We start from the raw sequence: 20,658 nt of genomic DNA, 5'->3' as shown, positions 1-20,658 counted from the left end.
AATCCTGCTGCTTTTAAAACAGCTTTTTAGACACAATTAATCCTGAATCATCGACACAACGCTGAGGTTTCATTGTGACAGCGCTAACCTATCTGGTCATCTATGATCCATAGTGCATTATTACACAGCTTTACAGCATCTCTTAATGTATGGTCCTTTAGGGAGTGGCTCATTAGAAAGTAAGCTCACACAGCAAATTAACTTTATCTGATCAGCTGCCACGCTTAGCAAAGAGGTTCACCACTGAAAGCGAAGGAGTAAAACAGGTTTACCGACACGTAGACACGAGAACACATGCACTTTTGACAGTTCCAACAAACATCTGCTGGAAAAGATGTAAAGCAAAAACCCCCAAGAGGGAATTACTTTCTTTACAGGGGCTGAGAAATTCAAAATAAATGCTCCATTTCCATCTTATCCTCTGCAGCAGATGTAGACACGTACCATATGGTGCTATTTGGTGGACAAAAGATAATATATTCCGAGTTCAGTTCATCTCCCACTTGTTCAACAACAGGGCACAGACGTTAATGTGCTCCTGGGAGGAGTTGTGCGAATAATTTGTTCAGGTACAAAGCTTTGATGTAGGTCTACATCAATATCTAGGATTAAAAACCATTAATAAAAGATGTTTAAAAAAAATCACTTTAGGCTGACCCATCTATAATGCCGTGTGGAGGCAACTATAAAAGCAGCCATATTTGAAGCATGTGCAATTTCATGCCTGAATTACGTTTGTAAAAGTGTTACGAGCGTGCCTGCGGCGTTGGGGGAAATGGACAGAAGCAACAAAAGAAGCTGATGGTTTCTGAGGAGGGGAATGAGCTATGGCTCTCTCTGTGTCTGGCTGAAACGCTCTCATAAATCCTGAAAACCAGTGTGAAGCCAATTAGCGACTGTTCCCTGGGCAGATGAAGAGTTGGACGCTGATGAAAAACAAGACTCCGAAGGAATTTTGACCAAATGACAGAGGGTTAACTGCAATGAGGGTTCAATTCAAACGTTTGACATTCAGACGAGCTGTTTGAGGTAATACGGCTACATACCAGGCATTTCTTTCCAGTCTCAGATCAGTTAAATGAAAACATTAGTGGCTAACATTCTTTTAACGCAGAGCCACTTGTAGATCTGCAATGTAATGCCTCATTTAGCATAAGAAAAGATAGTTAGGCAAAAATATGCCTTCTCAGTCACCAGAACTGGAGCACAAGCGGTCATTTTCTAAGCACAGACATTAAAACGCAATTAGGAGAGTTGTTATGAAACACCTGCTATCACATCAATATGAAGACGAGATGCATGTAGGAGCCTCTGGACATTTCTGTGCACTCCTGCTGGCTCGCCCGTGCCACGCTGGGGCCAAGTAAGCGTCGCTCGGGCCATAATGAGCTGAGGGAACGCTGAATGAGATCAGACACAGGACTGCGCCTTGTGGTAACGTGCCACTTCATTACATCTAGTGACAGTGCGAGCTGCTTGCTTCAAGCATTTCCTCAGTTTGTTCAGTTACTCAATTCAATTTACGGCAATGTGGGCTGCATAAATACTGGCGACAGTCTGAAGAAGGGTCTTTGAGGAATCTCAAACAGTACAGTGTTGCTCTCCCCTTCGTTGCAATGATAAGGAGATGAGAAGAAGACTTCCGTGTTTAATCACCTCGTGGTAACATTTTATGTTGAAATGTTCTGTTGTTGCTCCTTGTTCTGAAAATCAATCCAAAACCCAACCCAACCCAACCCAGCCTAAAACAAAGTGGTGGCCTATATGTGCTATTTAATGCCAACAGTGGATTAACAATCTTATCTCTCTGGCTGTCACCTTGATGCATGTTTCAATAGCACTGAGCTAACTAGCACCACGACACAAATGATGCCCACCTGTAGAAAAAGGAACAGCCTCGCACTGTGTTGTGTGTGAAGTGCTCTTGGCTCTTCTCATTTCCAAAGTCCTCCAGAGGGTCGGACCAGAGCAGATCGCACATTGGCCCGTATGCCGGAGGCTCTTTGAATCTGTCTAGCTGTGGAAGAAACACGCACATGAAGTCTTTTGCATGACTGCTGAGAGAGTCTGCAGCTTTCTTCTGCGAGCGCCATGCTGGAAACTGTGAATCCGATCATGGTTAACATGCTTGCTGACGCGAGTTCAGTATGGATGACATTTCAAAGACAGCACTCATCTTTCAGTAGACAGACAGACGTACTTGTAAAACAGTTCATGGTATCCATCCGTTCAAAGCACTGAACGCAAATGGCTTTGCTTTCAAGCTTCTTCTTAAACCAAAGTTTGGATGGGTACCATGATGGACACTTGAGAGAAGGATATTTATTATGCATGCCCTCTGATACAGCCGCAAAATCCATTTGGAATTATTATATTAGTTTGAAAGCTGGACCCGACACTTCAACAAATTTCAATCAGAGCGAAAACCATTCCAGGGCTCACACTCCCCTGTGTCCACGTCCTGAGCATCTGAGAAAGATTTCTATTCATGCATTGCAAGCGAGGACGTTCTATTCACAGCACATAAAGATAAAATAAATACAGGCTGGGGTTTTTTTTTCCTGTTAACCTGACTGAAAGCAGAAAATACACAAAGCGGACGGGAGGCTCCCATTTTCAATAAATGCACTGAAGTTTTCAAGGCCATTAATGACCACCTGCTGTTAAAACAAACACACAAGACTGCAGCTTTATGAAATTACTGAGAGAGTGAAGTCAAATCAGACACATACTTTCCTGATGTCGTCAAGATTTGTGATTTCTGGAGAAAGTCCCCCGTGTACACACAGAAACTGCTGGTTCATAAGTGCAGCCAGGGGAAGGCAGTCGAAGGCGTCCATACATGCGTCATACACCCTCTCTGAATACTTAATTCTACCTGTCAGTGGGGGAAACAGGGCAGGGAAAAGAGAGCATGCCAAGTCAAACAGAGCTGCTCTCTTATATTGGGGCAGTGTGCTAGTCTGGGATGGAAAGGCTCTCAACACTGCCAAAAAAACTTCCCAAACATATTTTAAAAACAGAACAATTTCACAGCACTTTTGTTGCTTTTTTTTATTTTTTATTTTTTCCATTCGAGTCCAACAGAAACAGTTCTGACAAGTATAAATATCAAGAATCTGAATCCTGAGCCAGGCCAGAGTGTACTTTTAAGTGAGTTTTTGAGGTCAGCGGTTGAACTGTACACATAATAAACAGCTTTTTTCTTTTTTTTTTTCTTACAAAGAACAACTCTCCATCCGCTCCATTCAGAGCTTCAGAGGCTTTACAATCAAAAGCAACGAATAATGAAAGGCATTACTTACATTCCTGCTTAAACGTGAAATACTCTGTTAAATGTCGACATTCATGATTCCCACGCAGCAAAAACAGTGTTTTGGGGTAAAGGATCTTTAAGGCCCACAAGTAGAGCACACACTGAAAGAAAGAAGGACAAAGAGAAGCGGGGCAGAGTTAGCTCGTCATCTTTACCGCCGCTGGAAGCAAAACGCATCGAGTCCGGCTGTCAGTTTCATAGAGTGGCACAGTACGAGTACTTCTTCTTCTACTTAAACATTCATGCAGTACATTTTGTTGCAGGTTTTTGCAGCCTGAAAGAAAAAGAGATGACAACCCATGAAAGGAAATATCTGCAGACGAGCACGGCACATTCCATTAAAACATATTTTATTAACATGAGCGTAGTGTTTCAGGCGATGCAGTGGCAGGAAATAAAAATATATATTAGTCCTTAGATTAAACCAAAGTATTTCAGCTCATATTAAAAATCATTCTTTTCATAACTCCACTCCACTGTGACATTTACTGTCCAGGCTGCATTTGAAATGATCACTAAAGTCTATTCCCACTGCGATACGTGCAGCCTGATTTCATCTAGGCCCAAAAAAAAGCTATTAATAAACCAGCTTCTGTCAAGCACATGCCGTGTGTCACACTCGATTAGTCCCATGTGAGCACAAAAAAAAGCAAATACTCAGACTCACTTCAATACTGAAATACCCTCTGTCAACGTAGTCCCCCAGGAAAAGGTAGCGCGTGGATGCAGGTGATCCTCCTACTTCAAACAGCTTCATCAGGTCAAAGAACTGCCCATGGATGTCTCCGCAAACTGGAACATGACAGAAAGAGGACAGCATCCCGTCAGGGTAACGGCAACAGTGAAAACAACAGTGGGATGGTGGGAGGATGTTTGCTTATGTTCGACATTTTTCTTGGATTGTACATTTTGATTTATCTTATCCAAGAATGTTGACTTTATACAAAAGGCTGGTGGTAGCTGTTGAAGTGATGAGATGAACAACAGCTCATTAGCAGCTCTACGGCTTTCTCCAGATAATCATCCACAGGACAGAACAAACAAAAACATGAAAAGACAAAGTAGAGAGCGATCACTACAGAGACTAACTGTTTGCATCCAGCACTTAGCTTTAAATCTCCATAACAGGCACCACATGTCAGGATTGTTACAAGTTTTAATAACAGACAAAACGTGAAACCTTGCAAGTACTCGTACAAAATGCTAGAACAAACCAGCACTTCAGTGCACACTAATTCATGTATAAAATATTCATCCATTATGAGAGCTGGCCTCAGTGTCCATTTCCATGTCTTGCATTTCCACCACATCCTCTTACAGCCTCTTTTTGTTTCAGCTGGCGAGCGAGACTTCATCTGAACATGTGTGTGGATGCCAAACGCAGTAAAGTTTCATTTGCTGAGACCGCTGGAAAGCCGTCAGTTGATTCAGTTTCTAAACTCGTCCTGTTAGGTTAAGTGTGATCACAAAATGTGGTTTTTCATGGCAGTTACTAGAAGATAATTACACGTTCACCTCATGCTAACAGAAAAGTGTTACTCCCAGTGCATTCAGAGCCGCTCAGATCGCTGCATTGCTTGACACAGTTTCAATCGACTATTATGTCAACTCTGTATTGTTACCAACAGTAGAGGAGGCAGCTATTAAATACCGCCAGGGGTGAGCTGTGGGACTAAAAAACATCTGGGGCAGAAATGAGCAACCACAAGTGATTCATCCTGGATTGGTTTCCCATCACCCTTGGAGATCCTATCCTCTATTAGTCCCTGGGGAGCCAGGAGGAGCAGAAGCTAAAACAGATCTGCTGGTTATCCATTACTGACTGACAGCATGCACGTGAGATCATCCGATTTAAAAGTCAATTTTGTAGATGCAATAAAGATCAGTTCAAGGGTCGGCAACACCCAAATTTACTGATAAACTTTAACCTTTCTTTCCAGCTACCCCGCTTCAGATAATTCCTCCCTATGAGTAAGATTTGATTCCAAGAACCCTATTTCAGAGCGATACAGATATCCAGCTTATTTTTCCCAGTATCGTTTAGTCGTTCAGAGTCGTAAAGACCCATCCCCAGCAATATCAGGAACACAAAGTCTTGTAACAGATGGTGAAGCCCCCACAGAGCCATAAACTTATCATCGTGGAGCGAGTCTGGGTCTGTGTGATGAGGCAGAAGCACACCCCAAACCATCAGAAAAAGAAACTGCAGCAATTTCTCTGCAAAACCTGCCAAGTCCCTTGAATGAAAATGAACTCTACTGAATACTTTTATGCAGTGACACACAGTTCTGGGTCAAAATCTGACACGACAGCAACATTTTCAGCGCTGCAGCTTTTTTTTTTTAAATCAGTCTATATTATGCAAGATACTGCTTTTTATTTACAAGTGTATTGTCCTTCTGTGTACTCCTAATATTCGCCGCCCTGCAAGCAAGCTGCACTTCAGCTATTCCAGTTCTTATTTCGAGCATTAAGTCTGAACAGCAGTAGTCAGCACTCTCTCCTTGTAAAAAGTCCTGGGTTTGTGTCAGCTGAGTTAGTTTTACGTTCATTTGGAGTGTGACTTTGGCCCCGGATTATTAGTTCGGCCCCGCTGATCACAATAGAATAAAACAGAGAAATCTTAGCCTAATCTGAAACTAACGTGTCTTTGTGAATGTAAATTTGAACAAATTCAGTGTAACTTAACTTAATTCATTTACGCAACAATCACCCTGTGTTTTTCTTATCTCAATTGAAGCCTTTTCAGGACACTAAACAACTTAGAAAAGTTATCTCCCTCGCATAATAGCAGTAATAGACAAATAACTCAAAGATAACAATCAGCATTATCCACGGAGCTCAAGCTCTGCGACGGCAGCGATGAGCATGGAATCCACGTCTGATGTCTCCATGCCTCCAGTGCGCCTTGATTCATCTGGCCTACACATAATTGGCAAACCAAGTCATTAACAAAAGGGTGAATAGAATTAAATCTAATTTGAAAAAGGACACGGGCGTGCTTTTCCTGAAGCTTTATGAACTGTATCTCAGAGCATGAAATACAAGAAGAACCTGTGAAAAAAAAAGTCTGGTGCAGAAATGCCCAATTAGTGGAAGCAGGAGGACAGCGTTGGAGAGCAATTATCTCAAGTTATGAGCCTCGTGAGACAGCTCTGAGAATCTGCTCTCCTTGACGGTATCGTAAACCTCCTGCTTTACCATTTGTCTTTTATCAAACCCACACTGTGTAACTGTTTAAATCCACAGCAGGGACTGACTTCAAAAAAGAGCCTTGCTATTTGTGTCTGATTTCTAAAGATGTCCTCATTCTACTCTTGCAATCAAGTCAAGTCTACTGCAGACACGGTGCTGCTCTATTCAAGATGGGTTGTAAAGTTCCTGAGGACTTACTTACTGTTTTAATGCAACAAAAGTAACTGAAACGGTGCTTTACAAATATCCTTTTAAATTTCAGCTGCGCTTTTATTCAGTGTTTTACAGTAGGAACTAGAAAAAAACATTTCTTTAGAACCATTTTGAGGCAAAGCAAACCAACCTCTCTGTTTTTAATCTTCCTCCTTTACAGCAGAATCTTTGTCAAACGGAATCCTGACCTCGCACTCTGATTGTGTATATATCCATTTTCAAAACTCACAAATGGCATTTAGACCATTTTAATCAATCCAGGGTTAGAAAAGTAAATGAATGTGCTTATTTCTATTTGGTGAAATGGAGGTTAAAAAAAAAAAAAAAAAAAGCCGAGGCGACTACTTCACAGCAGCTTTGCCTTAAAGCTGCCATCAACCGCCTCAAAATGCAAACATTAACGCTGGAAGTAGCTCCTAACATCATCACACCAGAGAATGTGAGTATGTACTTAATAAAGGACAAAACAATCAGACAACCCTCGTGCTTGATCTTGCTTTATCCAGAAGGGTGTGGGATGTGAAGGCTGGTTATTGCTATGGAAACATCCCAATAGCACTGAATTCTTTAACAAATGGCAGCTTATATCACTGAAGAAAAAAAAAAAAACCTGAGCCGCTGCCTACCTGATAAAGGACCTCTAATATGTGCATTGCAATATTACAATGCAGCTATTGTGTAAAAGCCCACAGATGGAAGGAATAGACAACCATCTCATCTTTAAAACAAGTGTGCAACCAAAACTGAATGGCTGTGATCCTCAGAATGCGCCACTGGGCGATGACCACAAAGGGAGCATTTGCTTGGACACGTCTACAGTTTTTCACTGAATAAGAAGACCTGCATTCAAACCACCACTGTGATATTTTAAAATCTTTCATTTTTAACAATGAAAGAAGCAGCATAAGTTTTCTAAAGTCCATTGACTGAGTGATTGAGCACCTGAGGCACACATCAAACACGCTGTGTGTGGGAGGACTGCACCTCCAGCGGGCCTTTTGGAAAGCTATCACTTGCTGGCGAAGAAGACAGCGGGATGACAAGGAGACGCTGACAGTTCAATCACCGGCTGAAAAGAGCCGATGTGACGGCCGCTGCGAATTGCATCCGAGCGAGCTTGGACAGCGCCGGTCGATGCAAGTCAAACAGAAACAACGGCTCACTCCTCCAGCTCAGGGCTCTGCTTTATCCCAGCAAACACACAATCCACCCATCACTCTGTTCCAGTACACCTACAGACATGCTTTGCCTCCCTCCCTCTTGTCACACAACACATAAAAACGAGGTGAGAACCAAAACCCACATAAGAAGAGCAGGTGGGAGTACATTATCTGGAGTGAGAAACAATTCGTTCTGGCCATCTCCTGCTTGTGTGCTAGAGTGATCCCCCTGAGTAGCAGCATATCAGCGGGCAGCAGCTATTGAGTGGGTGGTGGGCATTACACAACCTGGCTTCAGAACCTACACAGGCCACTCCAAAGGCCGGACTCTTTGAGTGAGTGAAATCCACGCTGATGCAGGCTGTGTGTTTTGATTGAGACTGGGCGATAACAGTATAACCCCCAGCTTTTATGGTGGCTCTTTCTGCGAGCTTTCATCCTCCAGAGCTCGCATTTATGCAAAAGCAGAGGTGGAGCACGCAATATGTTATAAACCTCAATCTGTCTGCAATGCTTAAGAAGCTGGTACGAAAGAACAGCAGCGGCAATGAATATTAAAATGTCTGATTTATGACTTGGCTTTGAATAGTTGGTGGAAGCCTCTAGTCCCCCAACAGAGAAAAGATATATCGTTGATGTCACAGACTTTTGTGATGGCCTCCACCCTGCAGCTTCACTGATACTAGATATAAAAGATTTAAAGCCGACATCGATATTTGAGGGTTAGGAATCAGAAATCGAGACAGGAAAATGACAATCGGTGCGTCGCTGCATCAAAGGATCCCAAAAAAGTTGGGAGCAAGTGTCATTTTTGACAAATCGCAACACTCTGCAAATCAATCAAACTCTTTGTTCGATTAAAAGTAGGACAAAGACAACAAACTGAATGTCGAAACGGGGAGATTTTTCTGCACCTCATGTGCTCATTTTCAATTAAATCCCTGCAACGTTCATTTCAAATGATCTGGGAACTAAAAATGTGTTAAGAAAAAGGATCAAACCTGATCCAACACTTCGCAGCTAATTAGGTAAACTGACAACACATCATTTGCAGGTGTGAAAACGAACATTTCAGTGCGTCCAAGTAAAGATGGGGACAACGGTGATATCTTGAAACATAGAATATCCACAAATCTGGAGACTTTTTTCTCTCTAACTAAGGTCATTTTTGACCAAATTCCACAAGTACTGAAACTGCATAGCTTTACAGGAGGAGTCAGTCGGCTAAACTGCTCTTTCTATAGCCCAGAAAGCAACGTTTTATATCAATAGATTTTTAAAAAAAGCCATGAGATTTGCTAAAAGCCTAATTTGGACTCTATGACTTTTCTGAGGACACCATACAAGTGTATTTTTCATTGTAAGGCTGTTGCATAATCACCTCCTTGGAAGATTTAACAGCCTTGAAAAGCTGCACAGAGTAAACACACTTCACATTACGCTCATAAAACTGCCATCTTCATCCCGATCTGGTAAGTTCTTTTAAAGGTGTACACAGGAAATTCCACAGCCAAGGTCTTTTTAATTCGACTTTCAGAGTTTAGAAGAAAAAAAAAAAAAAGTCTAACGTCACGAAATATTGGAGCAGCTACGGTATGACGCATTTCATATTCGGCGTTGCCTGAAAACACGATTTCTGCCTTGAGGAAAACAAGTTTTATTGTGTTTTAACATGACAGAGACTGCGCTCGTATTGCAGTTCACATCCCGCAAACATGCAGGAACAATGTAAAAGCTTGCTGTTGCCTGGTGACATGACTATAGGAGCTTTTTTGATTGGTGAGTTGAGTGCAGGCCATGGGAGCAGCTTGTACTCGGTAGCCTAAGCCAGCTCCGTTCGTCACACCCCTCCCTACACGAGAGCCCCACCTGCCATCTGGCCCAACACGGAAGCCAGGGGCAGAAAGAGAGATAGCCGACGTGTCACACTGCTTTGCATCCGAGATAAATATTTACATACTAATTTGCTGACCATGTGAGGTGTTGTAACTGGGGGGGGGACAATGACCAAGAAAGTTCAAACATGGCGGGAAGAGGAGAACTAGGAGAGACTGTGAGTGAGCTTGGAAGCGTGCAAGAGAGGGATACACTGAAGGAGAATGAGCACGCGCAGCAGAGAAATCCTTGGTGAAAAACACTTGTGAGTGGGAGAAGGGTTGAGACAGGGGCGTTGAGTGGGAGGGAAAGAAGTGCTTCACTGCTGTACTTGTATACACAAGTGGATGAACACAAACGCACACCCTGCTCCTCAGGATCCGCGGTCTGCATGCAGACCAGAAGCTGTCCACTGTTTCTATGGAACACAGCAACGGGGGGGAGGTTTACCGCCCAACCACCACTTGAACTGCTACAAAATCTGAAATCAAGACTCTGAACGGAGCTTCTCAGAATTTGAAAGACAATCTGACGACAAATGAGGGAAAACAAGAAATTAAATCATGTTTGAAGGCAATCGGTCAGTAATCTAAACCCTCCCACACCCAACATCACATTTTTAGGCTCCGTCGTATTTTAAGTATTTGAGTTAATCTTAAATCTAATTTTTTTTTCTTTTCTTGGAGCTCTGGCAAAGTGAGAGGAGAAAGCCTGGGAAAGAGAACAACTTTTCCCTCTCGTGCATATGTGTTTAATTTTTACAAACGGAGCCTACAGCTTCACTGTGGAGAAGGGTTTCGCCTAAACCTCTTCCACTGAGCTGGTGCAATCGTCTTTTTTTCCTTTTACACTCAAGTCCTGTTTGAGGACAGTCACTTTGTCACAAACATTTAAAGCGGGTTATGACTATGCACTGGTGAATAATTAGTAATCAAAAGGGTTTCTCCCAAAGTGGCAGAACACAAGGCTTGCGATTGTGCAGCCTGTTTGCATCTTTTAGTCGAGCTTCACCCGCTCAACAGCTGGACAACATAATCTCTTATCACGATGGCCTCAATAAACACTGGAGACACATAAGGGTCGTGCATTATCAATTCAAGGGAGTGCGGTGCCTCCTAAATGTGAACACGGGCCCCTCTGGGTGATATTGTGGGAACGATCTCATGTTAGGAATTGATGTGTTGCCATAGATCTCTCGAGTAGGTCTCTGCCTCTGATTACGCCAACATCAAAGAAGCCTCATCGGAAAGTCTAATGGAGGAACGGCGCACTTGACCAGGGGAGAAAGACGACAATACATGCACAAAATGTGTGCATATGCATCAGCGACCCTCTCTCAACACGTTCGTTCAGAAGCGGGCATGAATGGGCTCAACTTCAGCTGCTGGGCGCATTCAAACTGTGAAAGAAATATATAAATAAATCTTCTGCTTTGCTGTACTGTTGAAAAGGTTAGCTTTCATTTTCATAGTTATCTCTTGGTATATAAAACATTTCTTCTCTGTGTTAGAGTTAAAATGCTTAAAGCAGCAAAATGAGTATGAAGTTTGGTCATTCTGTCAAACTGGGTGAAACCAGGACAGTAAACCTGTGGGCTTGGCGCTCCACAGCACTAATGTGGCCCCAACACAGAATGAGTCAGTTAATTAGCTGCTAAATTTCTAATATTCCTCTCAAGTTTTTGTTGAAACTGTGACCTACGGTTACAGCGAGACCCGTTACCCATTGGAGAACGCGTTCTGCCACTTCTAACTTTCTCTGTGGGCGATCATCGCTCATGCAAGTACAGCCGAGTTCACCGCATTGGGATCGAATTGGGATTTTGTCTGATGACGCAGAGGTAACCAAATCACGATTTATTTCAGCCAAAGTCGGGAGGGGCGTTCAGCGACCGTGGGTTGACACGTCGGCACAATTTCTGAGAGGTCTATCTGAAAGACAAAAATATGCGAATGAGAACAGCTTCATTTAAAATTCGGCTGGATGTAACTTTGGAGCATGTACTCGGTCCATTTGAGTTTAGTTGGGCGCAACCATACCGACTGATTCAGACCCAACCCTTGTTATCAGGGTGAGTTAGTCCAGTTTTGAGAAGCTCAATTTCATATAATTTAATGTAACACATTTACATACTATTTAAAAAGACTAGTTCGGGTCAGACTACCATAATATTTTGTTTTGTTTTTTTAGTTTCAAGCAAACGTGCCGACCAAAAATGAGTGAAAAGCCCTGATAAGCACAAACACGTACCATCTTTTCTAAAGTAACGGCTAGCAGTGAGTAACACAACTCCTGATGGACTCAGCTTATGTTTCAGTTGAGATAAAAGAGAAAAAGCTAAGCTACAAAGTGTAAAAATACCCACAGAAATCTTTTTGTTGAAAAAAAATTTGAGTTTTTTGAGGTTTAAAGTTGTGCGAGACTGAACATTCACTCTTCTGGAGCCCAGAATTCAGAAAAATCTCAAATCTTTGAGCATAAAACTCAAACACACTTTAGCGGAAGACAAAGAAAATATCAAACCGATTGCTTCAGCTGTTCAGGGTGTTTTACCTGTCACAGGGGCCTCGATGTCCAGCAGGTTCTTCTCTGAACGCAAGATTGCAGCTCCCTCCCCTATGAGTCTGAGGGCCACCGATTCCTCCACGCGGCCCTCCTTGGTTAGGTGAGCTTTTAGCACGTCCACTTTGGGCTTCCCGTCGCTGTCGAACACCTCTTTAGCTGTCAGCCGGTGGCTGGGGGGGAAGGGGACGGCTGCGAGGGGAAAAAATAGACGAAACAAAGGACAATTAAAGCCGATATCCTTTCCTAACACATTCACAGTGCTTTATTTTTCATTGACTAAAGACTTATGAGGACACTCGGTTAATTCCACATCGCTGGCATTTAAGCTGTTTGATTAGCAGGTACTTTGTACTTTCCAGGGGATGGACTCCCTGCTGGAGAGGGAGTTACTGTTCACTCCCGTGCTTTCAGACTACCCTCCGAGACAATTTACCAGATTGCTGCAATGATCTGTGAGTCATTTCATTTTCAATATTTATAACAGATTCGCACATTTTCTAGTTTACTTGGCAAATGAGCTGACACTTTGATAACGAATCAGAGAACTAAGACATCTGTTGTTTAATTAGCATAAAAAGCCTTTCATACGAGGACAGGGTCGAAATGACATGTGCATCTGCAGGTTTAATGTGTAACCATCTCTGCACTTAAACGTGCCCCGTTTCATGCATTTAAGTGAAGAAATAGACATCCCCAATTGGTCTGACTTGCATTGACTTGGTCACGGTTATTAAAAACGGGGAAAGTACACATCTGTTCCTTAGAGCACTAAAGAAACTGAGAAAATTAGATTTGCTGAATCCAAAGCAAATTTGTTGCCGTCAATAATTGGTGGCTTTTAAAGGACGGCTTTTCACAGCACTCTCTGAGACAAACAAGCATTCTAAAGTGAGAAGGTTGCTTTCATGCATTGAAATTCAAAGCCGTGCACTCTTCGGTGTAATGACTGCAAAAGAAATCTAAGACTTTTTGTAGTTTTTGGTGCAAAAGGCCCAATTAATCTCCAGGCAGCCTTTCAGTGAAAATATGCTGTAATAAAACAACAAACTCATTAAAACCCATGGATTTAGCTCTTTAAATTTAACGGGTATAAAGGAAGATTTAAAAACAAAAAGGGATTTATTGTTCACTTACTGATTTTGTATGGAGCTTATGGGCTGACGCACACACACACACACACACACACGGCAGTAACTAAAACACTGCACACGTGTATGTGTTAACATCTAACCCTTCCAAAGATAGCCTTGTGTGTGTTACAGTAAGTTCATAATGCACAAATGCTCAAATATGCATTTAAAGTGGACCAGTAGCATCCACCATTTTCAAGCAATATAAAAAGTTAGCGTGTTTGGATAAATCTTGTTAAACAATATAAGACTAATGACTCTCCCCTCAATTATCCGGGGCATTCAGAGATCCCCATCTGAGATAGAATTACCCAAGGCCCCAGGTTGGCCTCTCCTGAGCACCTGCTGCGCAACTCTAGCCCAGGGCCGGAGCCTTGGGGCTTTAGACTCTACAGTGGCAAACAACCACACCACACTGCCCCCCCCAGAGATACTGAAGACATACAGCATGAGCACTCGTGAACATTTATGAACCAGTGGGGTCTTTTCCACCTGAAAGTCAGGGGCTGTGGTGTGCAAATACGACAGCTGGGCCAAGAATCTGCAACATGATTATGTAACCGATACACCACAGATGCTAATTAAAGAGCCGCCCTAGGCTTGTTCAGAGATAAAGTACTCTTTTTATTACTCTTTTGAGTGGCATTTCAATCTGATTTCCCTTTGGAAAAAAAACCCAAAACAAACAGTGAATAGTTTTTGTTGGGAAATAAAACGGTGAGGCATAGACTAACGAACGGTCCACAGACTCCTTTCTTACGTCTTTAGCGCCGTTATAAACAATCTCTGGACCATTTGGCTAATTAGCATAAGCAGTACCGAGGACATGACTAATTCGATGGCATTTCGACAACTGCTGTGCTGTTGTCTAAATGCATTTACACTGCAGACAGACAGCAAGAGATTCTGTCTTCGTTTGAGGATCCACGGATTCAGGTCGGGCTTTAAAACTGGTTTTGATGGAAATCGTTTTAGGTGTGTGCAAGGAAACGGCAGAATAAACTAAACCGGACCTCGAACATTACAGTGACATGAGAATGACACGATTTTTGTGTTGGAAGGGGAATTTAAGAGCATAAAAATAGAGTCACTAAATCTTGAGCTTAATTGGCTGTCTTAATAAAGACGGTGTCACTGTGTGTGACTGTCAGATGGAGGCAGAGGGTGAGGTGCTGACAGTGTTATCCTTCGCCTACATTGTTAGCCAATTAAGCATCAGTGTTATTACAGATAAAATCCCAAATCAGTGTACTGAAACTTTCCTGCTCTTGAGTCACACTAAGCAAAGTTATTTTCAAGTATGTCTGCAGAGGATAAAACCTGCTTATGTAGAACAATAGTTTGTGGAAAGCCAATGACACGGGCAAAAACACTACTTTAAATGTACAGTGGATTCTCAGCAGCATATTACTGCATTTCATAATAATTATTTGCTATTAAACTTTAATCCCTTGCATGTACTTTAACATATAAGGCTACTACAAATTAACAGATTAGCACTTTGCATCTCAAAGTTGGGATGGTTATTTGGTTTCTATGAACAATATTCCAAGTCATTACATGAAAAATGGCCACGATGCTTTTACATAAGAACATCCACAGGTGATGGACTACAGCCGCCATCAGCCAGCTGGTCGCAGAAGATTGCCGTTTCCACAAACAATGCAGCTGTTCGTTCCGTTCAAGCCACAGTGGATGCTGTGAACAAGCCACATCTGCTCTCAGTGAGGTGGCAAAACGTGACACTTTTTAAAATGAAGAGAAAAAAAAAACTAAACGAGGAGTAACACTATTCAACAATGGAAGCAAGCCTCGTGAGTGCTGTGGTTGCCGGCACACTGGCAACCTCTCAACACATCACTCCTTCACTCCTCTGTTTCCTACAGTCATGACAATGGAAACACTGTGAACTTTCCTCTTGTGGAATTTCTAACAGCCCTCTTATTAACAAGAGCAACACCCACCTCTGCCAAAACATTACATGGCACATTGTAATGGTAGGTTGTGCACTACAGAAAAAGGTGTTACTTTCATGAGACAAATTAAAAGCTCGGAGCTAAGAAAAAAGATGGATTAAAAAAAAAACTAAAAAAAACTAAAGTGTTGTTTTCACTTGTCTGAATAAAGACAGAAATTCAAGTCATGTACCACTCAAATACAATAAATATGAACATAACAAAATCTATAATGTTGCTCCCAAGATCCTCCATTATCAGCAGAATGAGGACTCTCTGAGACAGCAGGTTTTCCACATGAGCCTGTGCATCTATCCATCCTTTCACACTGAGCTTTATAGCCATGAGAACATAAACTGACCCGCGGCGGTATGCCTGAAACTCGAGTGTGACTCAGAAATGGTCTCCATTAACTGGTGGCTCTTGCCTCCATTCATTTTACCATTTCTCTGCTCCCTACTGTTATGTAACTGGGGAAAAATGCAGTGCAGCCTCAAATCTAGCAAGATGGAAAATTGATAAGTGTGAGAGGGTCTGCGAAAATGAAGGAAAAAAAAAACACATCTGAATTTTGCTGTCTCAGATTAGCATCGAAATCAGCTATTAGCTTTAAAACCTAACAGAACAGTAAACCTGGAACTAAATGAGCTTTAAACTTTATGTCATGAAAGAACACGATGCCGCTCTGGTCAGGTTAATAGCAGCATTTAGTGTCTTGTTGAGTGAATGTTTGGAGCTCAGCAAGCCTTAGATCATAAGTCCTGCTGCCATCTTTGTTCACGAGGCAAGCATGAAAGAATAAGCATCCCAGAACTGATATTCAGGTGTGAATTTTTTTTTTCCCTCAAAAACCTACCCCACAGCGCATCTGAATCTGTTGAGAAGCAGAGGGAAAATGGGCAGCTTAAAATGTTCAAATTGGTGTAGTTCAGAGCCAATACAACCTCTCAGAGGGATGAGTCAGCCAGAGGTGTGCTGTCATATGGCACTGGACAGATCAGTTTAATTGGAGAAAGTGAGATGGACTGTTGCCGGGCCCATCTACCCCTGGCTTCATTTAGTAAGGAACATGAAGTGCGAGCACAGGTCTGGCCTGATCTGACAGTTCACGTCTACAATTCCTGCACATCATCTTGCTTTCTGCTCTCGCCAGCTTTCGGGAAGTTGTGTGCACTGAATGTAACCATAAAAGAAGACACCTCAGCTCAATGACCCTTAGCGATATAAAAGGGAAACTTTCAGACTTCAGAGAACAACCGCAGAGATGAAGTGAGGACACTGTGAACGCTCTTTTCATACAACACGAAATGAAATTTAAAAAATACTTTATGTAGGCCTATCCCAAAGGGAATTATAAAAGGCCATAAGTCATGTCATGGAAAATATACATCAGGCTCATTTCTGTTAACTGGCTTGTTGTGAATGAACTGGGCTGTGCAGTAGTCAGTTGGTGGCAGGTATAGACAAAGTGTAATAAAACACTGAGGTGCTCACTAACTGGAAACAAAACTTAGAGAAAGAAAGCCCCAACAAAAAAAGCTTCTTCTTTTTTTGTGAAATCTAAAAAGTTCTTCTAACGTGAAGCCACAAAATGCACGTCTCATAAGTTTGATGGAAAATTGACGGTGTCCTGTCAAGACTTAAGTTTAGGCACATTTGGACCAATCAGTTCTCAGGATTACCCGTGGAGTATGTCCTCATCAAAGGACATCATACAATCATGGGCTTTTTGTCTCGCTGCAATTGCAACACTCAGAGAAACACTTAAGTGATGGTAGACCAGTCGGAATTTCTCTGTCGCATATGGCCTCCAGAAGTCCAACCCTCGGTGTTTCAGTAAGGCTTTTATAGGCTGATGTTAACAACAGTTGTTTGTATGAAAATATTTCCCTGATGTTTAGTAGAAGCTTTTCTTTTTTAATGCCAGTTTCCAGTGTTTTGTTATGCGTTATCAACCAATCAACATATAGTTATTCCATCAGGACTGGACATGATACAGTTACCATACAGATGGTTCCCCCCGTGTTGGAAAAGCTCCCACAATAGAAAGGTGTCACACGAACATATCAAAAATATCTAAAATTCTCTAAGAAAAAAACTAAACTGAAACCTAAGGTGGAGCTTTTCAGACAGCGTCCAGACATCCTGGGTAACATAGACCAATATGGATCTCATCCATCTGTGTGGGAGTTTTTTTTTACAGAAAAATAAGGGTTATTTAGTGGAAGAAAACCTAGAAACTATGATGGCACTGAAAGAGACTTGTATGGACGTGCAAGCACAGCCAACCCTGCTTTCAAAACAAGGAATCTGTGAGAAATTAATTACAAGTCACACAGAGGCTCCACGCTCTGGTACAGGCTCCCATATTCTCACGTAGCAAATATCTGCTTAATGCTTTATTGAGGTTTCAGATATTGCAACTGGAACCTTTAAAAAGCACACAGACACAGCAAGCTGGTGGTAAGAAAAGCAACAATGCCAGTAAGAGAAAGCTAAATGCTGCGATGGACTGCGTCTCTCCATCAGTCTGACCCTGGCAAAAAAAGCGGCTGATGTTGCATGACGCAGCAGGGGCCCTTCCCGAGCGTGGGCGAGACTCTGGCTGTCACTGCCCACATCAAACCCTCCCACCAGACAAGCCACCACACCAGCAATTTTCCTTCCCCCCCACAGACGTAGCATGTCCAGGGGAAATCTCAGCACAACTAAGAGGGAGCCGAGGCTGAGCAAAGACCTGCGAGCCAAGTCTGAGAGCGCCAAAGGTCACGTCACACAAAGTATAGAATACCAGAAGTAATTTGACTGCATGGACAGATGGTATTATGCAAATGCAGAGTGGTGTCTGATCTTAAGTGTGATACAGATCTATGACTTTGCTTCCTTCGGTGCACAAAGCAGCCCTCACTGTTTGTCGGATGCATTTGCCTTTTTGAATGATGGTGCTGCGCTCTTTATCCCGAGGCGAGGTAAGTGGCTGGCAGCACAAGCAAGATCTCTGAGTAATGAATCAAGTGGAAACTCACTATCTGATCAAATGGCACATAAATACCAGTTGCTAGGTAAGACAGCCCAAGCTAAGTGGGGAGGCATGCAGCAGCACTTGCTTGCAGCACACAAAGAAAAATGCAAATATGGAAGCATGCTTCAAAATCTGAATATCAGATGAGTGTGCAATCGACAACACATAAATTAATAAAAATAATAACGATATGCTTTTTCTCTTTAGAAGCCTTTTAGTGGTGAGCCTCCTTCTGTGTTGTAAGCACAAAGGACAGCCGCCAAGCCTTGAATAGGACACCAGGAGTGTGCAGCTTTCTCCACTGATAGTCAAGAGTTTTTTTTTTTAATTAAATTACATAACGGCACCGAATCAGAGTGGGACAGGAGAACAGGATTAACAGAATGCATGACCTTCTGTGGGCGGTAGGAAAGAAAAAGACATACTGAACAGCAGAAAACACCCCAACTTCAAATGTCATGTAGCAGTAGTGTAATTGCTTCATTACTACGCCATTTGGTCCACTGGGAAGCTGATTAGCTGCCATGCATTATGCAAAAACATTGGGATTATATTTCCATCTCCCAAACAACAAAGAGCTATAGCGCCTGAAGCAACATTGTCTGACTTGTACACTTTGTCTTTTTTTTTCAAAATCTTTTTATTTTCAAAAACGTGGCATTTCGTGCCATTTGATGACATTCATTGGTTAAATCAGAAAGCCTCAAATCCAGTTGGTTGTGTCCAGTATTGTCCTGTAAAGTGTTCCTCCCCACTGTGGGGAATACTTTACTGAATTCATGGGGATAAGACAGGTACAGTTTAAAGCACTATTAACAAACTTACCATAGGTTACACTACCCAACAGCTACCAGACTGCAAACAGCTGATGCCAGGTTTCATCACTTTGTTCCTGCTCAAGTTCCTCAAAAGATGATGTATCCTGTTCTTAACTTTCACCCGTTAGTTATCAGCCGCCTCCTCCTCGTTCTCTGAGAGCTTTATGTCAGATTCCTCTGCCTCGATTGAAAGTTAAAAAAATGTAACATTTAAAATAATAAAAAAAAAGAGTAGCAATAGGACATTTCATAAAAAGTTTTTTTTTTTTTTTTGAAGGGTAAAAATTGATATAATTACAAAACTAAGACCCATCTTCAAGAAATAAATTGATTATCATCAAAAGAAGCACAATATCTGTGAGGAACTGATCAATAACCTCATTTGTCACCATAAAACGTGAAAAAAAGCAATGGCTGCCGCTTTGAAAGGAACGTTCAGGTGCTCTTTAAGCCCCACCCCCATGACTGTGACGTCACCAAAAGACCCAGGATGTGTTCTTAAATGTACAGTAGCAATTATACACTAATCAACAATTGGCTATCGGTCATGTCTGAGGCGCCGCACCGGTGAACGTCTGTCTTTGCTACAACCGTTACTTACGGCTAACTTTGCCTGTCACACACAATCTCTTCTCATTTGTCACCTTTATTTCTCCATAACGAGATACAGCGTGGTAACCTAAGATCAATTCATCATCACGATTCAAGACAAAGTCTCCTCGACATCGCTGAAAAACACAAAGCGCCTGCTGCTATATTTCCATCCACACAGAGATGCGGGAGATTGCATAAATGGTGCTTGACCAAAAGTGACAAAAACGAAAATTAATTTGAAATCTGTTTTATTTCAACCGTCTCCCTCTCAACCCCACATGAAAAGCTTTAATAATTCATCTGCCAGCACTCCTCAGGAGTGTTGCATTTATATCATATATATATATTTCAGTTGAAAATAAGATGAATGGAACAGAAAAATTGTGGTATCATTAGGGCTGGGCGGTATATTTAGTTTGAAAATATGAATCCACATTTTTCTGTCAAGACGCAGGCTGACACAATACAATTATATCACTGTAATTTGATGCTACGTCACATACCAGAACCAGAGCTAGTGTCTCTTCCTCACTCTCTCTGCACAACCCCTCCCCCACTCTCTGCACACACTTGAGGACACCGAAGTGCCCCGAAAAGGCTCTGCGGTTCGGGATTAGGTTGCACGTCCCCCTGTCTGCTTGCAGTGCGGCGAACCCTGAAAGGTTTAACGTGAGGGAAATGACTCCTGAATACAAAACAGCAAGCCCTCCGAAATGTTTTTTTTATTTTTAGATGTTTTTTTACTGACTTTCTGTGCATTTAGTCCATTTCCAAGAAAACACAGAGATGAAGAATTCAAATGAAATAAAAGCAGG

The 20,658-nt window shown here is 42.2% G+C and overlaps 1 protein-coding gene across 3 annotated transcripts in view; it reads right to left on the bottom strand.

Moving 5' to 3' along the window:
• Positions 1-20,658, bottom strand: part of LOC140281438 (protein phosphatase 3 catalytic subunit alpha) — a 66,334-nt gene that overhangs the window by 25,633 nt on the left and 20,043 nt on the right. For all 3 annotated transcript variants that reach the window (XR_011909746.1, XM_072375868.1, XM_072375869.1), the window contains exons 2-6: positions 12,313-12,513; positions 3,984-4,108; positions 3,306-3,417; positions 2,733-2,878; positions 1,878-2,017 (exon numbers count right to left, since the gene is read on the bottom strand). Coding sequence is in view for 2 of the 3 variants with exons in the window: in XM_072375868.1 (XP_072231969.1) it covers positions 1,878-2,017; positions 2,733-2,878; positions 3,306-3,417; positions 3,984-4,108; positions 12,313-12,513 (724 nt within the window). In the remaining variant the exon portion in view is untranslated. The remainder of the gene's footprint in view (positions 1-1,877; positions 2,018-2,732; positions 2,879-3,305; positions 3,418-3,983; positions 4,109-12,312; positions 12,514-20,658) is intronic.

Source organism: Leuresthes tenuis, unplaced genomic scaffold, assembly GCF_036924035.1.
Source record: "Leuresthes tenuis unplaced genomic scaffold, fLeuTen1.0.hap1 SCAF_22, whole genome shotgun sequence".
NCBI lineage: Eukaryota > Metazoa > Chordata > Actinopteri > Atheriniformes > Atherinopsidae > Leuresthes > Leuresthes tenuis.
The sequence above is the reverse complement of the archived record's forward strand: the minus strand, read 5'-3'. Positions and strand labels throughout refer to the sequence as shown.